The 23,805-nt window shown below is 37.3% G+C and overlaps 1 protein-coding gene across 7 annotated transcripts in view; it reads right to left on the reverse strand.

Moving 5' to 3' along the window:
• The window catches only part of LOC112459520 (zwei Ig domain protein zig-8-like), a 110,065-nt gene that overhangs the window by 55,261 nt on the left and 30,999 nt on the right, over positions 1-23,805 (reverse strand). For all 7 annotated transcript variants that reach the window (XM_025023654.1, XM_025023658.1, XM_025023659.1 and 4 more), the window contains one exon: positions 21,370-21,545. In XM_025023654.1, coding sequence (XP_024879422.1) covers positions 21,370-21,545 — 176 coding nt within the window. The remainder of the gene's footprint in view (positions 1-21,369; positions 21,546-23,805) is intronic.

The following is a 23,805-nucleotide window of genomic DNA, read 5'->3' on the forward strand; positions in this document are numbered from 1 at the left end:
TCACTGTTACGTTATTATTTTATCCATGCATTTATTATATTTTTCTGGTTTACTTGCCTATTAAATTATAATAATAAAAAAAGCACATACTTATTTCGCAATTCATCATTACTATTTTTGAAATATAACAATTGTATTTTGGAATATTTACATTTTAGATATTTAAGAGTTACTTTTAAGAAAGACAACATTAAAATAATTTGATCAATTTATATGCGCTCTCGGATATCACAATCGGCAATAACATAACGGTTTGCTCGTCAGGATCCTACTGTTCCATAAAAGACAATTAATGTAATTGTATTCACGAGTTCTCTATATATAATATAGCTACTGCGCGTGATATCGTTGACTAGGAAAAATTTTATTTATAAACCGGCAAAAAACAATGGGGTCATCATGGATTGACCTCATAAATCAGCCAGCATCTTTTTAACGTAGAGAACTTTCACGATTAGGTTGTTGATAACGCCAAGAAGGTAAAAGCTAAGTAAAATTTCCTGTGAAAGCTACGCCGTCAGAGTTGCTGTTAATTTACTGTGTAATTGACGTGAGATTGCAATAAGGTGTCATGTAATTTCCAATTACCTCAACTTCTTCCAAAAACTTTTGTACGTCCATAATCAGAAAATCGGCAGGTACGACGAAACGATACGATTTATTTATGCCATGAAAGTCACAAGCTGGCATATCGAAGTTAAAGGATCGATGAGGCGTGAGGACGCGGAAGAACGCGTTTGCAAAGACGAAGAGAAGAGACGAAATGGGAGTACAGTGGTACTAAAAGGGACAGGATTTATCCTGCGTTTAAGGAAGTCTGGGACATTCGACGTCACGCTATGCTGATGGATGGCGGTGAAAGTGGTGCTTCTTGTTAATGGCGGTAACAGGAGGTTGAAAAGAGAGAGAGCTTTCGCGGTTAAAATGCGAAGTCTTCTGCGCGCAAACAAACCAACCATGTCGACCGCGCGCCACGTCAATACCTATAATTGCATTCCAATAAAAGCAGCCGAAGCGTTTCGCGTTCGTGAAAATTCCTTTTCCACCTGGGAAGAACGATGTTCCGGTGCAGAGCAGGGGAAAAAAGTGTGACGGCGCATTTAGGAAATCAAAGATGCGTCTTCCAATAATCGTTCCGTTACAAATCAATGCGCTTCGTTCTTCTCTCACAAATGATAAAATTTACTAAACTTGGTTTTTCTTAGTTACATTTTTTATTTGGTTACATTTTTAACACGTACACACACATGCCAGAATAAATGGCAATCATATAAAAGTTACAGACCTGCAGTCATCAAAAACTTCCAGAAAAGCTGAACTACATTTTCGTAAAAAAGAACCAATATTGCGGGAAAATTGATAAAAAAAAGTTATGAAGTTATGAAAAACTCTATTTATCAGTAATTACTGTCTGATCTTAATAAGTTCATAAAATTAGATGAAAAGAGAAAATTGGAAGTTGAAAGAAAAAATTAAGAACAAACTCTTATTGGGGACTCAAAAACTGACTTTGTATCATTATTATAAAAATAAAATTAAAGCTGTATGTGTAAGAAAATGTATAATTATAATAAAATAAGAGAGAAAAAAAGAAAGAAGAAAATGGGCCGGATTTCAATATCTTGCTAAATCATTTGAACTTTACGTATGCTAAATAGAGAATGTCTTTTATTCCATGTCGACCATACCTATCAGAAATTCCGGACAGAAATGTCGGCGTCGATTAAAGCGGAATTTCGCGCTTTAACAGCGAAAAAGCGCGGCCGTTGAAAAGACGTTCTCCGCGGGCTGAAACGCAAAATCACGTTGCAAACAAACCGACTCCCTATCTCGGTCACGTTAATTTCCAGAGTTGCATTCTAATAAAAGTAATCGAGAAGTTGGTGGCACGAGGAAAATAATGTCATAAAGGCAACGGGAGCCGCGGTGCATCCTGTCATCCAGTCAGCGTCTTGGTCCTGCGCACAGGTATAGGAGCTCGAGTTTCGTAGTTCGAGAGTGGAAAAGAACGAAGGATCATCATGCTGTTGGCTGAACTTTGCGGAAAGGAAATAAGAAGAGGGATGGTAGAATTTGCAATTGAAGGCGGTAGGTTAGCTTTGAAAGTCCTGAGTGTCTTTATTCTTCTTCTTCTTCTCTCTCTTTCTTCTCCTCTTTCTTTCCTCTTCTCATTTCACGTTCTTTGTCATCGAATTCGCCCGGAACATGTTGTTTTATGTTGTGCTTGAATTTCAATTGAACGCTCGAACGAATTCGTGTCATGTTTTATTGCACACAATCCTCTAACTCTTCCAATTAATAGCACTAACCGTGCATAAAAATAAAATAATTTATTATATATTGAAAAAAATAATAAGCATTTGTAATAAAATATAATATACAAAAAATATTATTAGCAATAGTTATTAACCATGAATCGAATTTCACACGAAAGTAAATGTATTGGAATTATTATTATATCTGTATATTTGTATCTACAAAGATCATATTTAAAATTAAATAAAAAAAATAAAGCAGTATATATCGTTTTTCGATATGTGATCGCGAATGTTATAAGTATAATTTTATCATTTGTTTATATAGCGGGACTATATAGCAAAATATATACATTCTATATAGCAAAATATGATCTTTTTTCCGTTCCGGTACTGTTCTCAAATTCGCCCTTTTCAAAGCCATCGAATTGCATTTCGCAGTGGCTGCAAGGAACGTGCAAAGAATTTTCTTAAGGATGCATTATATACGGCATTGTGTACCACGCTCTCAGTCCCACATAGAATGTTAAAAGCAACTGACGGAATTCACTAACTTCTAACGGTACACTCGCGCAATGCTCGGTGACATAAATATTTAAGTTAACAACTGGAATAAAAAAAGAGTAGAATATGTATACATGACGCACAAGAAAAGAGAAACGATGTTTATGTATGACATAAGTATTTTAAATACGCATTATAAACTGCCAAACTAAGTTGGTACACATAGCAAAATAGCGATATACTAAGAGTTAATGTGGATCATGCCGGAGTAGAAAGAAGTTCGCTGAAGGCGAACTCTATATTCTTGTGGAGACATCAGAATGTGGAAGAATGTGTCAGAATCCGATATTATAGAGCATTATGGCAGAATACGACAGCGAAAGTTCGTCAAAGTACATTTAAGTACTTCACATTACGTCACATTATACGTGCATAACGCGCTTCAGCACCACGATCTTTTCTTTCAAGTGTGATTTCACGTTTCCCCCGTCAATAACATGGCTAAAGTTCCCGGCAAATGAGCGCGCTAATTACACGGGAAGCGGGACAATCGCTATAGATTAAAGAAACAATAAATCTAATCTCGTCTTCCCTGCGATATAGCGAATTCGGGACCAATTCCTTCTCCGGTCATTATTGCCGGAGTTAATTACGCTTCGCGAGATTTACAACGATCGAGATTGCCTTCCCTAATAATACGTCACGCGCGTCGTCCTTGTTTCTCTCCCGACTGATCGGAAAGTGGCGCACTTGAGATTTCCGCCTCCATTTTCGGAATTTTAATCCCGAAGAGAAGCGAAAACCATCCGGAAAGAAATCGACGATGGAGGGGGCGAAGGGTGAATTTAAGGCCAGCCTATCGTGATAACTTGCCCGAATCGGGCGTTAGGGAAAATCTCATAAAAGAGCGCTATCAAATCTAATTCTTAATCAAGAAGTTTCGTAGAACAAGAAGTTTCCGAGGATCCGAGAGCGGTAAGTTGTTTGAGGAGAGGAAACAAGCTGAGGGATGGATATCGAGCGAGAAAAGTAGGAACAGAAAGATTGGAAAATGTCGAGAGAAATGCACAATGCAAACTGGTTGATTTCACATGGAAGTCATCATCGTAATAGGATATTTTAAAGATTCCAAAATTGCGTTGATTAAAAAATGAATCAAACGATCGTAAATTTTTTAACAGGAAAAACACTCTTCACAAAGAATTAACAATCCTATAATATTTAAATTATTGCAATATTTTTATGGCACTTCGTTGATCACTAATATTTTAATAGAAACATTATGCAGTCATTTGCAACCACTAACTCGGATTTTAATCCGAAACATACTTTCTGCTGTTAAAAACTACCTGTTACGTGAAATAAAACAAATCACTATTTGTGTTTTTATCAAACATTTTTATGTACATACATACGGTCCGATGAATGCTCTATATTGGAACAGGCACTAATTCCACGCGTCATCGTGATTTTTGACTGAAAGAATATTGTTTCTTTATTTTTGTTTTCCACGAGACACAATGTACAAATGGTATTATCGATACTGAAAATATTGACGATAAGTTTATTCTTCCAGACAGCCCTCTGGCTGCAAATAATCAGATTTATTAGATTTATTAAGTCGGCCCTATTTACACGGAGCTCGAGGCGCGTGATTTATTGGAGTGGGCTCTTCACGAATACGACAGCGGGCGGTCGTGGGAGGAGAGGGTACTTGTTACGAAGATTATGAGGTAAATTGCGCCCTTTCTTTCGTTCCTCAATCGCGCCCTAGTGGGCGCGGCCCTTCTCCCGTCACTCCTTTAATCAACTTCAATAAGCCTACTACTGTAAGTAGACTAATCTCAGTTTCAGGAGGGAAAGGTGGCCGGCACCCAGGAATGTTTTATTGCCGAAATTTCGGGTACGATCTCTAAGGCTGAAATACGTGATAGGTCGATGGCTTTAGAGACGGGTATAGGGAAGGGTGTGTTCTTCCTTAATTAATATTGTAACATGCAAATTAACAGTCATCGGACGCTCCGCGACTCGTAAAGCGCATATAACGGAATTCGGATTATTGTCCAGTTAATTGTGAATGAGACTGAAATACCCGGCTTGCGGCTACTGACTTTCGAGCTTTTATCAAAAAGCTTTTACAGTTGCGTTTCAATAATTATTAATACATCAATTAATTAGGTAATTACAATACACATCGCTTTAATAAATCTCTTTCCGCACAAAGTGCATTATTTTTAATATAAATAAATTGTGATGAATTTACACATACGTTGTTATTATAAACTATTTACACATACGGTATTATTATAGACTATACGTTATTATTATAAATCGAGTCTTTTAATTAAGTTCCTTGTTTTCAACAGTCCATTTAATGCCTATATATTAAAATGCATTTAAGTTATTAAGATAACGTCAATCAAGGTATCGTTCACCAAGACTGCCAAATAACATTTTAAATAAGCATATAAAAACCATGATTGATTTCATCACTCAATTTAATCATAAGCGTTAAGTATAATATACTTTAATGCTGTATACTTAATAACATTAAGATAACAATCTCACAACATCTAAAATTATTATTCCTAATTCTAAAAATCACCGAAATTAAGGCAATGCTTTAAAAGGTTCGTAGCTTCATATAATACATTGTTCGCATTTCGAACAATAGATTAAGGCAAATTCTATACAAATTATCGATTACTTCGTCTTGCAGAAGCTGCCAACAATTCCATTGAGAGTTTATCGGTCTTAATGATCCCGGGCGAAATGTATTATCGCGCTTCTTTCCGCAATTAATGCGCCCGGTCACGTAATTTAGCGGAAACTCAACAGTTTCGGGAATTTATCAGCATTTACGTCCTTAACCGCGCACCCCGACCGACGCGACCGCGCGTTTGCCAATCGAAAAGCTGTTATTTTCACTAGCCCTTTCATAGCGCGCGCCTATGCCATTTGATGAAATTTTTCGCATTTGGGGGGGGGAGCGGTTTTTCAACGGGGGCGAGCGCACGGTCGACGTTAAAGTTGATCGGGGATGAGAATAGTCGGAGTTGCGCGTATGAACGCGCGTTTTCGGCCAGGTACAACGAACAGGCGCGATCGGTGGTCCGCAGGGGAAAGGGTGACGGTGGTTAAATGAAACTATCCCACCCCACCGATATCTCGCACCGCAATGTCAACTTCCTATGGCGCCGGAGGCCGCGCGCGATCCGATACTCGAAAAAAATAAGCAACTGTAGTTTCGTTGCTTAAAATATCTGGGAGGTCGATGAATAAATTGATTCCATCACGTGCGTTCAACGTGAATTGGGGGGGGGGGGGGGCGATCGTCGATAGCGTTTCGACGATTATGAAATTTCGCGCGGCAAGCACGCGGATTCGGCGGATTCGGTTTGTTTGCACACCCGGGTCGTATATACGCCGCGTGGAATCGTCGTTAAATACATTTGCATATCATTATAAGAGAAACGCACGTGTTTCTCCAAACTGTTGGCGCTGTTTTTCCCCATGGTGATTGATGGCGCAATTCACCCGAGAGCGATGGGGGAATGCGCATATCCGCAAGAAGCTATTGAAAATATTATCTCTATTGTCAATTAAATAATGCACGTGGCAAATTAATTACTTCGAAATCGCACCGTGAGATTATACAAGGCGAGAATAGGTATAAGTAACTACACGGAGAGAATTTTTTGTTATATTTTACCCTTAAATTCACTACAAACTTGGGACAATTTGGCAACCAAGGAATTTGTAAAAAAACCAAAAGACATTTTACAAATAACGTGATAAAAATTACCATGCATATTGGTAAATTTTGAAAAATTATTGAAATTTCCTAGATATGTTTTAGTAAAATTAATCAAATATATTTTATATTTTAATGTAATATTATAGATATTAATATTTGTTATTATGGTGGATATTAATCAGAAGAGCTCGCATAAAATTCTTGGTGGTACATGTTGTCCCACAACTACCATGATTTCAGGGTAAATTTTAAGAGAAAATTCTCTCCGTGTAGAGAGCAAGAGAGAAATGAATAGGAAGACAATCATAATCACGGCGAGTGCTTCACGCTCGTTATTTATAAACGCCACACGCGCGCGAATAAAAGCAGGGTTGAAAGGTTTCCGATTTTACGGTTAATCCAAAAATTCTATGAGCGTCGAAATTGAAACAGGCCGAGAGCGCTCGGTTTAATCTACTCCAGATACGATCGCTTAAATCCACGGCTGGATTTTACGGTGTCGCGCGAAGTAACATTTTTTCGGCTGCAGAATTCGATTGACTAGAGCGTAAACGCAGCTGAGAAACGCCCAAAAACGACGCGTGAAATCGGTCTAAGCTACTTACGACAGTGTGACTTAAGCCCGTTTTAAATTCCGTCCCCGAAATGCCCGGTTGTCGCGGCGTTGCGCTGCTAAAACATTTCGATGCAATCCCAGCCGTGACGCCGCGCCGCCGACAGTAATGGGGAGGCTTCTATATAATGGCGGACTTAAATCCGTTTTAGATCTCGAGAGTTGAGTGTGTCGCTTCCACGTGGTGTCCCCCTGCGGCGCCCCCCTCCCGATTAAAAAATTCTATGATTACTGCGCGATCACGCGGCGCGCTGCACTCGAAAGCGGATTAAGCTTGTTTTGAGCGTGGCTTACATCAGTTCAGCGTTCCACGGTTTATCGACCTTCGAGAGAGAGAGATGTGTGCGCGAGAGGTATTATATCTGTACACGGGATATCCCGTAATATCGCATAGTAATACCGGCTTCTATTTTCGGGTTTATATACATAAAACAATACCTTTGTGAAAATGACTTTGCAATGTTTTCACTATTACATTCAATTCGTACCGCAATCGACACATCCGTATTGATCCCTTTACACACATGTGAAGGTATTAATTTTAATTATAACTTACAGAGTTTCGCAATGCTTATCTTTATTAATTTTTTAACCCCGTAATCAGAAATTTTTATAACTTTTACTTATAAAATTTAAAAAAATTATGTGTATATAATCAATCCAAAATCAATTATTGTAGATACAGCATTCTTTTAGCCATGTAAACTAATAAGTCACTCTATAATTCTGCATTTGTGGCTCATAAAACTGTTCTGTGCAATTAAAAATCGTGGCTTTTGTTCGTCCCAAAATCGCTTGATACCAAGGATGCGAAAAAATAAGGGTTAAAAGTGTGTCTGGGGAGGAGGGGGAGGCAGGCGACGGATTAAACGACAAGCGCAGCGGAGTTATCTCCGCCTGGCTAAGCTCGAAATCTCCCTCATAAAAGTGGTAAGAACCGTTGTTTGGGAAACAATGGTGGCACCGTTGGAGACCACGGCAGATCGGCAAAAGTTCGCTCCGAAGATGGAAAGGGGAGAAGGAGAAAGGCCAAAAAACAGACGCGAGAGAGAGGGTTGAGGTGAAACGCGGAGGGCGCCGTCGGCTTCCGGTTCTAACCCCCGCGAAAGCCGTCCAATAAATATCACCGCTCGTTATTAGCGTTTTAATTCAGCCCACCGACGGTAACTTAATCCGCGCTTCTAGCGGCGCGGAATCGGAAAAACGTCGGCCGGCCACGGCAAAATTCGTACCATAAATAATGAAATAATACCGCGTCATTGTTTGTAACGTCGCTACCGCCCATGCCTCCTCTTGCACGCTGCTGCACTCGCTCATCAATTATCGGTCGCTGGAATGGCGACTTCGGCCGCGTCACTATTATCGCGCCTATTTCCTTCTTTTTTTTAGCGCCAGGTGCCCGACTTCTTAATTAAGCCCTTGTCAATCTAGCTGCCGTGCTAGATTTCTACACAAGTTTCGCACAAATAACGCAGATAAATTTGAAGAAAAAAAAGGAACTCTCTTATCCCTTTCAAAAAATTATTTTGCCCAGCTTTAAGACATTTCACGTTTTGTACATACGTTTGCATCACATATTACTACGTGTATAATCAATTCTTCATTTTTTTATTTTACGACCAAGATTTTCATAAAGATTTCAACAATATATTGTGAAGTTATTTAAATTTTTATTTTAAGATTACGAACTGGAAACGATAAGCATGCATTTTATTTTATTCCAACGTTAGATTGTATAAGGTCGCAGTTTTAACGTTTCATTGTGCAGAAGCAAAATTTCTTGAGACGTCAATTAAATGGCGTGACGTTGACTGGGATTAAATCAATTCCACAGAAGTTGTGATGCCTAACGCTCGCGAGAGAGCATCATCGTCCTGGGCGGACGCCCATTGCATGGAGGAACCGCACGTCATTTTCTCCGCTCGTGATCGCGAGCGCTTTTTGCGAGCGGCGAGAGAAAAGGGCGAGATGCGCGGGCAAAAGAGGGTAAGGGCGTCGTTTGTCACGACGAGAGACGTCTCCGGTGGAACTTCCGAAAGAAAACAATTAGATGACCTCTCGACGCCGGCGCCAAGCTACGGCGAATGATTTTATCGACATCTTCTTTTACGAAAACGTGACAGACCAAGGCGAGATACGCGGGCAGATGGTATAGACGTGTAAGATTCGAAAGCTTCGTTTTCTTAAGTTGCATTAATTGGCGTCGCGGGATGCCTTTCTCACGCATTCGTACATACATCATAAAACATCGTCATATTTTGTATAATGTATATAATCTTCAAAACGCGTCGAAAGATCGGCAATAAATATATGCGAAAATAATCAAAGCATTAGTGATAAATGAGAAATTGTTATACTTCACATGCAGCGGTAAGTCAGTTACAATTAAATTTTTATCCTGTCAGACCCTGTCAAAAAGAATATTTTATAATAGAAGATCACATTGACTCGGATAAAAAGAGTGCCCTGAATATTAATCAGGACGAAGAAAATAAAAAGGAGGAATATCCTTGTCCCTGCGTTTATGCAAATTTTCTCTCTGACAATGTCCGCAGGTAAAATGCGAACCACCTCGAAAACGTACGTCGTGTCCAATGCCCTCTCATATTATTCCCCTTTTTTTTACATCGTTTTACTTTTTCTACTCTTCACGCCCCTTTCCCACGTTCTTTCCACTTATTTCTCTTTGTCGCTCATTGAGCCACGCTAGAATCAGTCTTCGTCCCATTGAACACCATCGAAAAAAACCATCGAGACTCGTTCGACAATTTTCCACTCTGAAAAGAGCTTTCTCGGATCCGTTGAAAAAAAGAAAAACTGCTGAATGCCCCATTCACGCCGGCTTTTTTGCAGCAAATATGGATATATCTATCGCGAAAATATCGATGATTTTTGATAGGCTTTATTAGAATCTACTACGACCGTATCGCAGCAATCATGCCATTATCTTTTTCTCTTGAAATTGATATATCTAAGATGTTATAATTATTTACACATTCAACGCAGGTACGTATAATTTGATTCTTTACACGAAGAAATACTTTTACAATAGAAAACTCTGCTCTCCCTTTTTCTATTGCATTAATCATTAATGATTAATGTAACAGTTTAAATTCACACTTTGATTCACAGAATTTATATTTTATGTTAATACCTTTATCTTTACATTGTGCGATACGACACTAAAATTTTATTATCCTTGTATTTGATATCTGATGGAAAACAGGCATTATTAAATATTTCAATCCATAATTATTCTAAAAATGAAATTATAATGCATTTTAAAAATGCAAACACGCTTCTACATAATTGAATCATGGAAGCTAATATTCGGTTACTTTAATTAATATTCCGTCACATTCCATTTCACGCTGGATGCAAAACTCTCAAGCATAATATCAATACGGTTTAGTGCATATTTATGTAACAGTGCTTCGCGCCAGTAATGGCAGAACAAAGCTTTCGACCTAATTAATTAATTTTCATGTTAGCATCGATGCTGATTTAAATCCGATCGCCAAACCGGTAGGCGTACGAGCACATTAAAATATGGAAAATTGTTAAGTCACATCCATCGAAATCGCGCTGCAAATACGTTTAAATGAGATAAATTTAATTATCCCCAGGCGTCACATATCGCTTAGCCAACAAACTCAATATTTGTGCTGACAGAATTTGAGACAGACGTGGCAATTTTATTGAAAGAAATATAGAAACTGAAAAAGTATCGTTATTATAACTAAATAAATTGTTCTGCTGTTAGCACAAATGTAAAAAATATTATATCATTAAATTTATTCCGATACAAGTAACTAATATACCCGTAACTATTAGTATATTTATAACATATATTAATTGTTTCAACAAATGTGTGTATCGAACAAGTAAAACCTTTTTCTAACAATAAGTAACATTTAAATTACATTGATATTATGCGAATGCCGGTATACGGGATGCAGTTTTTATATAATTATGCCGAAATGAAAGTAAAGTAAATCTCATAGCTTGCGTACGACATGAATTACGCGAAACGTAAATTGCAGTTGCTTACAAATTCTACAAACATAGTTAAGTGGATTCTCTAAATCTCTGGGTGTGATAGCACAAACTTGCCGCACAATTCGAGGCTTGTTAGCACGTATAACGCGGTGTCGTTTCGCGCGTACCGTGAGAGATCGCGCGCATTCATCCGCTCAACTAAACTCGCGATGGATGTTTTTAATTTTAAACGCGACGCGTTTGTTGCCCGCGTGTCTGTTATTTTCATAAGCGACTTTTAGAACGTATATGCCGCGCGCGCCGACCGCGCAGTTGTCATATTTTTATTCGTAATCCGACATTGCGTATGTTTTTCGGACGTTAATTACAGCAGGAAGCAGACTGTCTGTCGGTGACTGGCTGTTGTGCGTAACGACCGCTCGTACAACACAACAAAAAAACTCCGCGGCACGCTTCCTCCCGCTGCCAACGCGTGGTTTTGCTTCTATAATTTGAATCCTTTTTATTATATTTTTCTTCCTGGCAATATTTGCGATACGCAACCGTGACTCTTAATTTCTCATTTCAACGCACCATAAATCCCGGTAACGAATCTTATACGGTATATCAATCTTTTTTTCTAATTTTTTCTTTTATTGGCTGTTCGACAAATTCTCATCAGCTTTTATCTCGTTAATTGCAATTGAATATATTTTCATTGAAATATAGACAAACGTAAATTCTTGCTAAAATCAATTACATCGTACGAAATTTTCATCAACGAAACCTCAGTAAATCGAGACCTGAAATTCTTGATTAAAGATGAGAATTTTATTTACATTTTGCAATGAAAAAAATGTTAATTACAATATATTTATTTTTCTTTATTATTTAAGATATAATATAACTGGACTAATAGTTACTTGATATGTTCTTTTTTGATGTGACAAATGTTCTAATTTTTTAACATAACATTTGTCACAAAAAATATAGAATAAAAACAATCTATTTTTCACATATTATTTTTCAGCATCTATCTTTATAAATCAGTTATCAAACAGATTTATCTTTCAAACTTCAAAGTGCGTGAGCTATCTTTCGTTTTAACCTATCGTTTTAACTTATCGTGCAGAATGCAAATGTCATTAATTAAATTACACAAGTATGATAAAATCATCAGATAATAACACGATATTGACGCCGCCAATTACATTAATAACATCGTTCATTAAAATTCTCCAATACTAAAGCGCATTCATTTCCCAAATGAAAAGCACCAATCACGGATATATCAATATTGCTTTTCAAAGTCGGGACGGTAGTCCGAAACTTGTTTCAATAATAAACATTATGATTACGTCATCATATGAATATTCATAATCGTAACTTTGACGAAAGCCACAAACGAAAATGAGATACATCAATTACACCGTTTGTTCACGATACACCGGCAAAAACTGTCAGCTTCATTTCAACCCCCCAATCGTCATTGCACGCCCGCCGCGCGCCGGTTCGCACGAACAACCCTATACCGTCTCCGAGATTTATTTGGCGCTTACGCGGCCGCCGTGGATGCTGACGTTGGTCGTTTCTAAAAGGCGGGAACTTCTTTTCAGAAGCGCCGCTTCTGAGTAACCGGACAGTTTCACATTTCGCGATAAAAGTTTCGTAAACGGCGACGACGTAGCCCGTCCGACGTTGGCAAACGGAAAGGAACTCCGTTGCTGCATTTCCACCCAGTTTCGGTGTCGACTTCGGTGTGCTGGGGAGTTGTTACTGGCGTAATTTGCGAGCAGTGCTTTCCCTATCGTTTGCAGCTGCGGCGAGAGGGGCAACCTAGCTATTGTACATCCTTGGGAGCAATATGTAGCACTTCATGTGAAGTGGAGATATGGGGATAATAATTTACGCGTGTCACTGCGCGAGCTTTAGCGCTAAAAACAACGAAAGGGAGTGTCTTATGTAAGTTTCATAAAAAAAAAATATTAGCGGACTTTTCGCAAATTATTTGAAATATTGAAAAAAGACACTATTGAATATTCATTTTATATGGTAAATTCTACTAACTTTTTACATTTGTAGTATTTACAACGCGCAATATCGTTCTCTTTAAACTCTGAAAAATGTAAGTAATCTCAAATCAATATTTAATCGATTCATCTAATAATGAATAGATTGACCATAAATTAATTTAAAAACAATGTCCGTACTTAAGGTTAAATAAAGTTTAAACGCAAAAACCATTTGCTTCGTCTTATTTCTGTCATTTAATTGATATAAAATTGTGTTTCGTAAACACATTAAAAAGTACTATACCTTCAGGTACAACAATAAACTATTTCTCTTAAGGTAAATAAAGATACTAAAGTTAAAATTATTCTTCTACACGCTTTGCGTAATAAGAGTACGTTATAAGAATAAATTAACGTTAAGAACGCATTCAAAAGTGGAATCGATCGATTGCCATGCCATTTGCAAATATGCATACAGCATCTATTTTCGAGGGTTTCCTAAAGATGATTCTCTTGCTCATGTAATTATGAAGATAATGGAATTGTATGATCAGTTGCTAATTCAATCGCGTAATTTTGCGGTCGACTTGTACGTTGTAAGGCTATAACAGGTGCTATTGTTGCGGAATCTTCGCTCGTTTCGAGTAACAAAACTCGTAGCTGCATTTCCGCACAAACTCCTGCATGTCCGATCTATCGTCGCGTTTTTCTATCTCGTGCGCATTTCGCGTATGTAGCAGCACGTGAAGGGCAAAAAGTTTCTTCTAAACGTAAAGTGATCTCTCACCTTTGAAATACCTGGCAACATTCCATCCATGCCACCCGGCACCCACATACACTCGCTTCATTTCCCCCCCCCCTCTCTCTCTCTCTCTCTCTCTCTGTTTCTCTCTCTCCTGCGTTTTTCACCCTCTCGCGCCTCTTTCTCCTTTTTCTTTTCTCCGCCAGAGCGACACAATGGAAAAGGGAACATTTGTTTAGAAAACGCCCTGGCAGTTCACTGTAATCTTAATGAAAAAAGCTCCCTTTCTTTTGAACGCTTGAAAGACTGCTCGTAATTAAAATCCTCGCTGAATTTTTTAAGAGTACTTAAGAATTAGCTATTCAGATGCAGCGCGGTATAATGGACATGTTGTCGGGCAATTGTTACGCTTTCTTTTTCTATCTGTCCGCAACTATTGTCGGTGAGATAATGTTCAAAATTAATATTAGTTATTAGTAAGTATTGTAGTTAATAGTTCCAATAAAATGCAGCATAATTATTATATGTATATATATCAAACAATTTAAAAATATTTTGCCTAAAAAAACTCTTAATATCTTTGAATAATAGTAAATAATAAAACATATTTGATAATAATAATCATGTATTTATTTATTTTTGTCAATTATTCAGTTAAAAAACACATATTTTTAATATTTAGTCAAGCCGTCTTTGGCGGGTATTATAGTTTTCATTTGCCTTGGCATAGATACTATTGATGCATGCTCGTACTGCCTCTTGCATCTGTGAGTGTTATAATTTCAGACATAAATAATTTTATCAATCAGCTAAGTTTTTAATGGTAATCACTTTATTTGCTACTTCTCTCTTTACCTGTTCCCACACATTTTCAAATACGTCATAAACAAATGTCTATCTTCTATAGAACAATAGCTTCTCGATGGATTATAACAATGATAGTGCTGGAAAATCCGTGAATTGTAAAAAATTAAGATGCGTCTAATAATATGGCCAGGGACTGTACACACACCTAGCAGAAAATTTGCTAGTTCAACAATTACGTCCATCCGCGCGTAAATCTCATTGGTTTGATGATAGTTTGACTATCAATCATATATTACTTTCGTATCTTGTTAATTTCGCGTATATTGTAACGCGGCGAGTTGCAGCAACCTTTTGCTGCAATTATGATATCAGCGTTATTTCCAATGTATCGTATATTTTACTCGAGCTCATTGTGACCTCGAATTATGCTGATACGCGACTGTTATTAATATAGTCGTCGTACTACAAAAAAAAGCCTTCATGTATCCGCGGCGCGTAAACTGTAAACACATCAAGCAATACATCAAGCTCGCGCAACAGCCTCTGTTGATACAGTTCCGAGGGAATACGGGCAATTATTCAAGCACGTGATGCTTTATAAAAGCGCCGAAACATTTTCAATTTTATTTTATAATAATCTCAGGGGAAACGATAAACGATATCTCGCGCAAATGTGCATTTATTGCACTTCTGCTTAATGGCATCCATACGCTTTGCACTAATTTACGGTCGATAACACTCAGATATATACCTACCATCGCCCTTTTCACAAATTTCCTCTCTGTAGTAATCGTCATTAATTGGGTAGCAATGCAAATGGTTTGTTCAGTCTGACATCGCTAAATCATTGTACCATTTATATTTTGGCAACATACAGGAGTTTCTTAACAGGTTGGACTATCTCATAAATATTCTAGAAGCTGTCAAATACTCAGAAAGCTGCATTATAAAAAAGTTCGTTTTTTAAAAAGAGACATCTATTACTCTCTCCGTACACACAGCGTCAAAAATGATCTGCCTCGACAGTGATACCGTTCAAAAGATATAACTTAATCAGAATGGAATGAGCTAACCACCGCATGCCAGCCGCTTTTGTCTTTTTCCCTTATATTCGCAGACATACACACGTCGCGCCCGGTTTTTCGAACCGATCGCGTTCATCTCGGGAATCCATGAATAATGCACGTCCGAAATTCGCGCTTGTCCAATTTATGCTGTGGAAATGCTGCCCCGAGGATTCGAGCCTTACATCCAGCAGAAAATCGATCTCCCAGGAACGGGTCCGCGTTTTTTCGCCACGATCCATCATGCTACGCGACGTTTGACGTGGGCGCGAGGTTAACAAATCACGATTTTACAGAAAATTTCACGTTGCGTTATTACATCACGGAAACATAATAACGTTAGAGGTTAACGAAAATATTGCATTGTCTGTTCAAATAATTACTTTTTATTTGCAGTTTTTAAATTTATATATTTATAACGAGTCAACTAGAAAAGCCTTTATTAGTATTATTCATCGAAGAGGAAATTGCAGTTTGGTAAGGAACACAAAGTTTAAAGTAGTAAGAGATTCCATAAAAGAGAGCTTCTTACAATTAGTGTTGTATTTTCTCGTTGCGCAAATTTGCGCAGGCATTAAACAACGCAATAGCAAAACGCGGATGCAAGATAAGCTTGTCGAACTTTATGAACGTAGCGTAAATACCGAGAAATCCCCTTCTGGTCATCTATCATGTCACGAATATTTGAGCCGCCGAGAAAGTGAACGAGTTACGGGACACTTTCAGGTAAATCTATACCGGGATTCCGACATGTCTGACTTTATGCTGATGGCGGACATTAGCATTGGAACCATTAATTCAGACGATTTCTGGCAGGTAATGTTCAAAACGTTTCAAGTCCAGATGATCACATGCGCCCTAAACATCTCCTCATTGGATGATGGAAGCAATTATCATATATAAATTTTATGAACTTTGTTTGGATTTTAAGTCTTTTTCATTATTGTTCGATTTGTCATAAAAAAACACATGACAAAAATATCAAAAATATATGTATAAGTTGAACTAATTTTATAAACAGCGCAAGTACATACAAAGACACTTTTTTCTGATGTAAAGCATTGATGTTTGAAGAAACTAACGAGTTAATCCAACTTGTAATACCTATGTGTTTAATATATGATCAAACAAATATTTTATATTAATTGAGACGAAACATAAGAGAAGGAAATTTCATGTGTAATTATTGAATCAATTACAATTCATAAAATATGACATATCTTCCAGCCGTTTCTCGCAACTAACGTATTAATTATCATAAAGCTCAGTAATTAAATATACGATAATTGAAAGTTTAATATGAAAAGAAACATAATATTCCAGAATAAGTAAAAAACATATTAAAAGCAAACTGACACGCGCGCGCGTTATTATACAAAATTTGCTTTATTATGCGTTTAAGTTTATTTTTATACTTTATTACGAAAAGATCTTTCGATTACAATAAAATCCGTTCCCTGTGATCACGTTTTGAAAAGCATATTTTCTCGCTTAAAGTCGTATTATCGGAAAACGGAACTTTAGTAGCAAGAAAGTTGATTTATCCTTCGAAATGATCGTCCCCTGACTCTTAATAGGAAATATAATAGGAAATAGGGTAATGCCGAGCATGGCGGTGGCACAAAGCGAACGTTTATTGCATTTGGGCAGCACTTTACGTTGCATTATCTTATCTAGACGTACCTTGGATTCTCCTCGTGCGGAAGAATCGTAGAATCGTAGCTTTCATAACTCATCTTCGCTGGGATGAATAAAGGGTATGATTCTCAAAAAAAAAAAAAATTATAGAATAGGAATACAATATAGCACAGCTATAGTTGTTCACTGCTAACTTAACTTACGTTTGCATCTCAAATCTTCCGACGTTCCCGCCCGAAAGAATCGTAAACTGATATTTCGATGGGAATTAAATCCTGATATTCTTGCGGAGGGAATAGATATACATTGACTCTTTACATAGATTTTACTATCAGCCTATATATTTTGTTGCATTTAAAGCACGTGCGTCAGGACAACAAATCTCACCATCGCTACACTGTTAAATATTAAAGGATAAAATATAAACCAATACCTTGAGTTAAATAACTTTTTGTTACTTTTAACTATCTGCGTCGGAAATTTATTACTTTAACGCAAACTAGTATTATTTTAAGTCCATTGTTTAGTTAAATTAACAACATATTGAGTAGGAGCAGTGGAGCGACTAATAAGAATGTTAAAAATGACTCAAATTGAGTATATAATTTGATATACTATTACGAATTTAACAATTCTTTTTCCATAGTGCTGCAGCTTTTCCTCAATAATTCCATCTTTTAATTAAATATCGATCAAGTTATCGACGACCGAGAACAAAGTTTTAAAAATAAGCATTCAAGCTAGAGTTAAACTATCCGCTTTCAAGCATTACTTCGATAATCGATTTTATAAAAATGTGTAATCGATGACTAAATTGTAGTCGATGACTAAATTGATAGGAATATCGTTATAGTACAGATAGATAAAAGTTTATAACCGATATTATTATGCAGTACTTAATGCAAACTAGTAAAATAAATAATGAGATATTCAAAACTTTTAATGACGAAGATTATTACGCTCCAATATTTCCAAGATATAATTATTCGATTATATTTGATTTTAGAACTAAATTATTATTTAAGAATAGATTCACCAATAATTTAATTTAGAGAACGAATAGAGAAAAAATGCTATCCGATAAGTAGCAATTGACATTTCTTCTCTCGTTTTCTTTCTCAAATGCTCATTTTTAAGCATTTGCACTTTAACTAATGAGACCTAGAAAATAATGACGTCCAAGCAATCAGTTTCTTCGTTCATAAGTTCTCAAGAGTGTTAACTGGTAATTAGACCGTAATGAGGAGATCTTATAAATTTCGTTAAAGTCCCTTTTTCCGTTTAGGGAGCAATTCGAGTTTTACTAAAATAAATGCGACTAATCCCTCGCAATTATTTTCTTTTTAAACTCCATTTGATTTTCCGACTTAAATTCGAGAAAACTTGCCCGTAATCGGCGCGTCTCCGCTGACCGTCTCGCCGCAGGTAGATCGATATTTAATTAAAGGTGGATCGCGCAGGGGAAAAAAGAAAACAGATAAGTGGAAGAAAGAAAAATGTGGAAAAGATTGGATAAATCTGGTGAACGTGAACTAAAAATGCATCCGGCCGTGCCCCCGAGAAAATGCGCGTCGAGCAATTCTGTATCCCCAGCTATTAAAGAAATCTATATATTCGTCCGTTTCCAATAAAATCTCTGTTAGATACAAGTACGTTTTCGAAATATTGCACATTGAACCACGTTTGACTGTACGATCAATCTTCAGTTTAAATTTTTACAGCTGGACGGCAACGGTAAAATAAAACTTTTTTCGCCAAAGTGGACGCGGTTTTTTGTTATTAGTTACACGCGCACGAGAAGAGAATAATAAACTAAATAAAAAAGATATTTACTGAAAATCGTAATTTGCGGTATTTACCTTAAAAAAAAACAATTAATAGTGGAATATAGGAATATATAGGTATATGAAAAACGAAATATTTTATCATAATTTTATGCATGCATAATTAATATAAAATCTAACAAATCGATAAGTTAATAAAAAAATATTCAATAAATTATAATATAGGAAAAATAATATATTATATGCATAATATATATAAAACGTAAGTAACGAAATATTTATATATTTATATTACAATAACTACTGACAAGTAGCTGAAATAAACTAATAAAAATAACTTTATGCCGGATATCAGTTAGGACACGCATATATATTTCTTTGTCAACAGCTTTCAAATTGACAGAACCCTTGTATACTTGATAAAGAGAGAAAGTCACTCGGATCATTTGTTTCAACGTCAATTTTATCAAACGTCGTAAAAGCGTCAGTCGACAGACAATTACACTCATCAATTCTGGATGTTTCTTCCTCCGGGCGAAAAAGGTGGGCGAAGCCCCGCTGGAAAAACCGCATCCATCCACCAGTTGCATACGTTTACCGCTCTTCGCTCGATAACAATAAAGCCCGTATAGGAGTACAAAGAAGCCTGTCCCAAGCGAGAGAGAGGAAATTCGGAAAAGCGGAAAAGTGGGTCGCGAAAATTGGATGGGTGTGTCGAAAAATTGCGTTTCCGGAGAAAAATGCATAGTGCGAACCGTATGACATTCGCTTCGTAGGAATGATTCCCGATTGGTGCCAAGTGCCTTTAATCTAACGAGTGTCCGCGAACGAAGTGTAACCGACCGACAAATACTGAATGCGCGGCCGTCGCGTCGGCCAAGCCCCGACGATTCCGCATTCTTCCGCAGAGAACGATTACAGCCACCACCTAACGTGAATCGCAGTCGAGCACTCCGCAAATTCGCACGCTTCGATCGTTTCATCGACCTTCCTTTTGCCTCCCTTGTTACCGCGAAACCATCTTCCTAGTTTTCTGGCAGTCAGACTGCCGCAGCTCTCTCTCTCTCTCTCTCTCTCGCCGCGAACGCAAGAATTTTCGAAAGATTCTATTTGCGCGTGTTCCGCAGAGCGAAGAATTTAGGTAGATAAGTTATAAAGCGTTCGTACTCCGATGTAAACGCTTTAGGAATTTCCCCCTTTCCTTTTACATTCTTCCCACGCAGCGAATTTGCAACTTTTCGCTTACTTTTTACCTCGATTACAGTTTAGGAGCTACATAAAAAAGTGAATATGTTTTTTTTTTATTTCAATGTTATAGCTCACGCCGAAAACGATTGAGAAATAAAACCTGCACCATTCTTCATAGTTCACGTAAGTAGTCCATATCCATAAAGTCCAATGAGTTCGGATCATTGTAATTCGGTCCATTGTGTAAATTCACATAAAGCACTGAAAACTTTGACGATACAATAAATGGCTGGAACGCGGTGAGAGCTGAGAGAGGCAAGGCTCGCGTTGCTGCGGAAAAGCTACGCTAAGGCGACCATACGTCTTTGTTAAATCTATGCCACGCTTAGTCAACGCCGCGAGATACGCATCGGGGAGATTTCGCCTTCGAAGGAAACACCCCGACGCGACGTCTGTGTCCCCGCGTGGCTCCTCCATGATATATCGTCGCAGACACGCCATTTCCTAAGCGCTACGACACCCACCTCCCCCCCGCCCGGCATCTATATGTTTACGTGTGGAGAACGTGCTCTAATCGCGGCCGCGATATTTATTGGCGACCCGCTATTACACGGAAGCGACAATTTGTCATGCCGCTGTATTAATTACGTAGGCTATACCTTGTGCAGATAAGGCCGCTGGAAGCAACCTGTTTGAATCGAAGCCGTCTCCGGTAAATTTTCAGATTAATTGCCGTCGGACCAGTCAGTGCTTGTTTGCAATTAATAACGATACATATGTACCAACGTACGACCTTTGTTAATTGTCCAAGGATGATTTATATTCTGAGTAAAGCAATAAACAAAATTCGCATTTCAAATAGCTTCATGATTCTGTCTGCATAACAACAGCTATATAGGGTAAATATTATATCATCTATCTTTGATGTATCAAAGATTCCTTAATTAATATTAAAATCGATGGAAAGAATTCTCTTGCCTGGCGTTTACAGTAAAATATGATAGCAAAATCAGAAGAAGAGACTTACCACTTTGTCGCCCAAATTTCGCACGCGGCACGGCAGATATGCGGTTTGTCCTACAAATGCACTGACATTTGCTGCTGTCGGCTCGAAAACGGGCATATCTTCCATCAAATCATTACTGGCATCGTTTGCATGCCGCTGCGCATCTTCGGTGGATGTTACGCGTACGTGTGCTGACGCTGAAAAGAGAATAACAATCTGATGATGACGATCATGATTCTTAACGCCATATTTTTCAATAGTCTTATAAAAGTTACGTTAATAAAAGTAATTGTTATTTGTGTTGCGCTTTATTTATTACTCCAATGCCGTGTGTTAGTGTATATACGTTAAATTGTTAGAATAAAGAGAAGAGTGCACGCACGATATGTTTCAAACATTTTTTCTCATTTTGTTTTATAGGAAGTATGACAATTAAGGGCTCCGTCTGTCGGAAGAGACTAAAGAGACGTTAAACCGTTGGTCCAAAGGGTTAAAATACCTCAGGAAAAAGTCACCAACCCGCTCGATAAGCATGGTGACTTCTAGTTAGCGTAGGCTGACAACCCACCTAATAAAACAAACCTGTCATGAATACATTACTATAGTAATGCAGGCCAAGGCTCTCCCGAGTTGTAGTGTCATGGATTTATTTTTTTTTTTTAATTTAAGATTAAATTCATAAAAAAATCATAAAAGATGTACAGAAAAAAAGTAGTGTTACATATGAAAACTTACATACTCGAATATACGCAACAATCTATAATCTTCTTATATAAGAACTTATATAAAAATTTTAACTTTTTATTTCAACTTTGTTTTCTTGGTTGAACTATATAAAATACTTCATTAAAGCAAGTTTTCTTCATTTAACACAATATAATCTTATTTCAAGATTTAAAACTAAAGATATTTCAAAATCAAGAATATTCTTTTTTATGTGCTAATCTTATTCTTATGTGCAAAAGATTGTACGGAATTATTAATATACGGATTAAAAGAAGTCTATCTTCGTAACGCGTTGGCAAACTTAATCACGCGTGTAATGCAGCATGTTCAGCGCGTCACAAAGAAGCGCGCAAAACGTGTTTTATCTTCCGTGAAACTTATATGCGGATTTTGGACAGGAAACCAGCGCTCACCGACGTCTCCCACGAGAGCGCAGCTCGTGAATCTGCTGCGAGCGACTGCTAGATGTACTACTTACAAGATACCAGAATCCAAATGCGCGTTATAACTGGCAAGTAGCGAACTGGCGGCGCCGAGCGAGCAAACTCAGCTCATTTCTTAAGCATAATACGCTCTTCGACATTTCGGCAGAATATCTTATAGAACATAGCTATGCACTCTGCCTCATTGTATATGCTCGTTTGTACCTCCATAGAATTCTCCCCCCGCCTCCTTCGCCACCCAGTTCGTCATGTACTATGAAGAATAAGCTAGCATACTTTCACGACAATATACGCTCGACTTTATAGTGATAAAAGACATTACACATGTGCAGCGAACGACGTGTATTTTATCTAAAGAGCGAGCGCGCTCGCTCACTAACAATTTTATTTCCAAAATTTTCGACAAAGGATATCATGTAGTTAAAAAAAAGGAAAAAAACAAAACTGGTTCATGTTTAATCGATAACGCGTTTTTATTGGTTTATACCTGGAGGATTGATTGAGTTTGTAATAAAAGAGATTGTTTTGAGTACTTGTAAAAACTTGTTTTGATGAATTGGATTAGAGAGACTTTTGCGTTTTTATCATGAGCACCCGTATCTGCTTGTATACATTTTCATAGTACATTTTCAGAGTTCTCTCGATACGCTTTACTACATTTTAACCATGGATTTGAAATATGGTTAAATTCACTATATCTCTAAATAAATAAATCTTTTTTGTTATTTTTTACGAAATTCTTTTTACATATATTTTATTTTATTTTTTCTTGACATATTGCTGAGTATATTTTATATTTGTTGGTTTTATATAATAATGCAATATATACAATATATTTACGTGTACATACCAGATTCCAAAACTAAAACTTAAAATCTAATTGCAATGCAACTCGCAAGAAGACGCGCAAATTATGAAGAAAGGACCAATATTCCTTAAGTCTGATTCAAGTTCTCGCATCTATTTGCTTCACGTGTGCGAGTGGCAGTAGAATAAATTCGATTCACACACATTCCTCTCTCTCGCAACCCATCGAATTTATTTCAAATATGCATGTCACGTAAAATAGTGACACGTACTACAGGGGTCGCGCGAAAGCCAAACTTTCAAACGATTTCGATTTTAGGAGATTATAAAGGGCACATTATTCACGCAAATTGTACGGGATAACCGCAAGCATTATTTTACAATCATGATAATATAATCTAGTGGCGCTAGTTTGAGTATACAATATAAAAACTTTATTATTATTATTATTATTATTATTATTATTATTATTATTATTATT

This window comes from Temnothorax curvispinosus, unplaced genomic scaffold (genome assembly GCF_003070985.1).
Source record: "Temnothorax curvispinosus isolate PA1 unplaced genomic scaffold, ASM307098v1 QBEX01009885.1, whole genome shotgun sequence".
NCBI lineage: Eukaryota > Metazoa > Arthropoda > Insecta > Hymenoptera > Formicidae > Temnothorax > Temnothorax curvispinosus.